This window comes from Corvus brachyrhynchos, unplaced genomic scaffold (assembly GCF_000691975.1).
Source record: "Corvus brachyrhynchos isolate BGI_N302 unplaced genomic scaffold, ASM69197v1 scaffold46, whole genome shotgun sequence".
Lineage (NCBI taxonomy): Eukaryota > Metazoa > Chordata > Aves > Passeriformes > Corvidae > Corvus > Corvus brachyrhynchos.
This window is the reverse complement of record NW_008238838.1, coordinates 6,010,197-6,012,925: the sequence shown is the minus strand read 5'-3', so window position 1 is coordinate 6,012,925 and position 2,729 is coordinate 6,010,197. Positions and strand designations below refer to the sequence as shown.

General features: G+C 57.1%; 1 protein-coding gene across 1 annotated transcript in view; it reads left to right on the top strand.

Annotated features, from left to right (window-relative positions):
- The window catches only part of RNF214 (ring finger protein 214), a 6,358-nt gene extending 4,253 nt beyond the window's left edge, over positions 1-2,105 (top strand). The window contains exons 10-14 of the mRNA XM_017738421.1: positions 301-460; positions 517-521; positions 682-809; positions 1,128-1,223; positions 1,850-2,105. Of these exons, the coding sequence (XP_017593910.1) occupies positions 301-460; positions 517-521; positions 682-809; positions 1,128-1,223; positions 1,850-1,915 (455 nt within the window). The 3' untranslated portion in view covers positions 1,916-2,105. The remainder of the gene's footprint in view (positions 1-300; positions 461-516; positions 522-681; positions 810-1,127; positions 1,224-1,849) is intronic.
- Positions 2,106-2,729: the final 624 nt, after the last annotated feature.

Genomic DNA, 2,729 nt, shown 5'->3' with positions numbered 1-2,729 from the left:
TGGATCAGGAAAAGAGGGGCTCCTGGTGTGAGCAGGGCCTGTGGGAAGTGAGGGAAGGCTGAGGGTGAGGAGCAGAGGCTGGGTGCTCTTTGCATCAGGTTTGCCATAGTGCTGGGGATGGGAATCACTAGGAGCTTTGAGGGACAGCAGGGATATCTGAGCACAGCCAGGAGCCCCATAGCCTGTCTCTGGGGGCTCCCTGCTCTTTCCCCAGTGTTTTGGGGAGAGAACCCCCTCAGCACGTGACTCACCTCGCTGGGAGGGTGGAGGAGAACACCCCAGGCAGTGGTGGCTGAGGGATTCCAGTCCCCGAGGACTGGGAACTCTTAGCAGGCTGCTGTCCACGCAGGGCCCAGCTCACCAACATCCTGCAGCAGATCAAGACTGCCCGGAGGACCATGGCCGGCCTGACCATGGAGGAGCTGAACCAGCTGGTGACGGGCACACTAGGCGGGCAGCGGTCGGTGCCCAGGTGGGGCAGCGTGGGGGCTGCTGCAAGGGGGGCCCGGGGAGCAGGGAGAGCTGCCCCAGCTCCCTGGTTCCTCACAGAGGTTGGGCTGTGTGTCAGGGCTGTCCCCTGGGTGCCCCTTCCTGCTGACTGCAGCGTAACCAGGGAACAGTTTTCCCCGAGGTGACTCGGGGTGACTCCTCTGTCCTTTCCTCCCGGGCTGTTCTGATGAGCCTCCTCTGCCTTGCTGCAGCCTCTGGGCCGGATCAGGGCCCCCATGTTCTCGGCTCCGCTGCCTCAGATCAGCACGCCCATGTTCCTGCCCCCGGCCCAGGTCGCTTACCCTGGAACAGCGTCACATGTAAGGCTGCTTGGCTTCCCTGGGGAATGGGGAGGGAGGGAGCCTGCCTGGGATGTGGCCGAAGGGGTGAGCCCCTGGAGCTGGGAGCTCTCACACAACTACTTGGGCTGCTGAGGTGAAGGGGAGGATTGGGGGCACAGATCCTTTCACATTGGAACAGAGGGACACGAGACACGATGGTGGCTCTCAGGGCGTGATGGCTGTGGGCAGAGAGGGGACTGGGCAGCGCGTGGCCTCGGGCTGCAGCTGCATCTGTGGTCAGAGCTGTGTGTCTGACTTCCCTGCCTGCTCCTCTCTTTCTCTCACTACCCATCCCAGACCCCAGCTGCCTGTAAGCTGTGTCTGATGTGCCAGAAGCTCGTGCAGCCTGGTGACCTTCACCCCATGGCCTGCTCACACGTGCTGCACAAGGAGGTGAGTGTGTTCTGCTGCTCGCAGCTTCCTCCTGGTCCTTCCAAGTGACCCTTCCTGAGTCCTTGTTGTACTGACACCGTGCCAGGAGAAGGGTACGATCAATAAACAGCTTCCCTGCATCCTGTCATCCCATCCTTTCCATACCCTTGGCTGGGCCACCCTGCGTGGCTAGTGGGTGGTGGCTTTAGGAACAGGCTGCCCTTGTGTCCCTGAGCTTGTTGTGCTTGTGTCTGTGAGGGTTAAATGCTGGAGCAGGACAGTGTGGAAGGATCTGGAACACAGGGTGAGGGGAGGGCTGCCACTGCTGCCCAGGGGTCTGGGTGGGGGATGCCAGACAGGAGCTCTTGGGAAGAGCTATCCCATGGGTCTGGCAGTGGGTCATCTGTGTGGGCAACCCCCCCTTCCCAGCAGCTCTGGGGCCTCCAGCAGTGGCCCTCAACGAAATGGAAACTCACGTTGAGGAGGGCCTGACAGTCCTGCAAGGGTGACAAGGGCTCCTTCATCACGGTGACCTTGTGATGGAGGCTGCAAGGAGCAAAGGAAACCATCCCTGAAACGAGTGCTGTGGAAAATGAAGGCACCTTTGGGTTGTGCCAGTGGCTCTTGATTAATTCTCTCTCTTCCAGTGCATCAAATTCTGGGCACAAACCAACACGAATGACACTTGCCCTTTTTGCCCAAGCCTCAAATGACGGCTGCTGGGGCAAGGCAGGCCCCCGGGAGGAGTTGCTGTGAATAGACAGGATCAGTTCTAAGATTTCTACAGTTCTATATTTATACGATCATGTATACACATGTACATTTTTATTATATAGGTAATGTGTGTATAGAAAGTCTGTATACATACAAATTCATAAATAAAGTGTGTATATTATGCAGTGATTTGCTGCTGCTCCTCATTTCTTTATCCGCAGCCTTGTTGGCTTCTTCCAAATGAGGGTCAGTGTGTTCCCTGCTTGCTGGGATCTGCCTCAGCCACCTCTTCCCACTTGGATCCCACCAGCTGCTTTTCTCTAGGGCCATTGCTCATGACTGGATGCCTCACCACCCCCATGCCCCTGCCAGTCATCACCTGGTTTTTCTATGCCTGGTTTTTCCCCTCTTGCCAATGAACAGGTTGCAGATAAAGAGCCAATTTTTTGTGGTCATTTCTTTAATGTCATAATAATTTACCGTGTTAACATTCATTGTTCTTACATAGACACTGGGTTACAGAGTACTGGAGCCTCCAGCGACAGCCCATGGTCCCGTCCTGTCCCGTCCCCTGCTGTCACCGGGCCCTGGGGAGGGAGCGGACGGACGCGGCTGCGCTGCAGCTCAGGATAAACCAACCTGTGAGAGTTCCTGCGTCCCCCTCTCCTGTGCTTTCTCCTAAAGCACGGGCTGACACACCAACCCTTTCTTTCTCCATGGATTTCGGTGGGATTGCGAGGTGCTCAGCACCACTGAAAATCTTGCAATGACTCTCTAAAAACTTCCCCCCCCCCTCCTTGCAGCCTGCAGCAG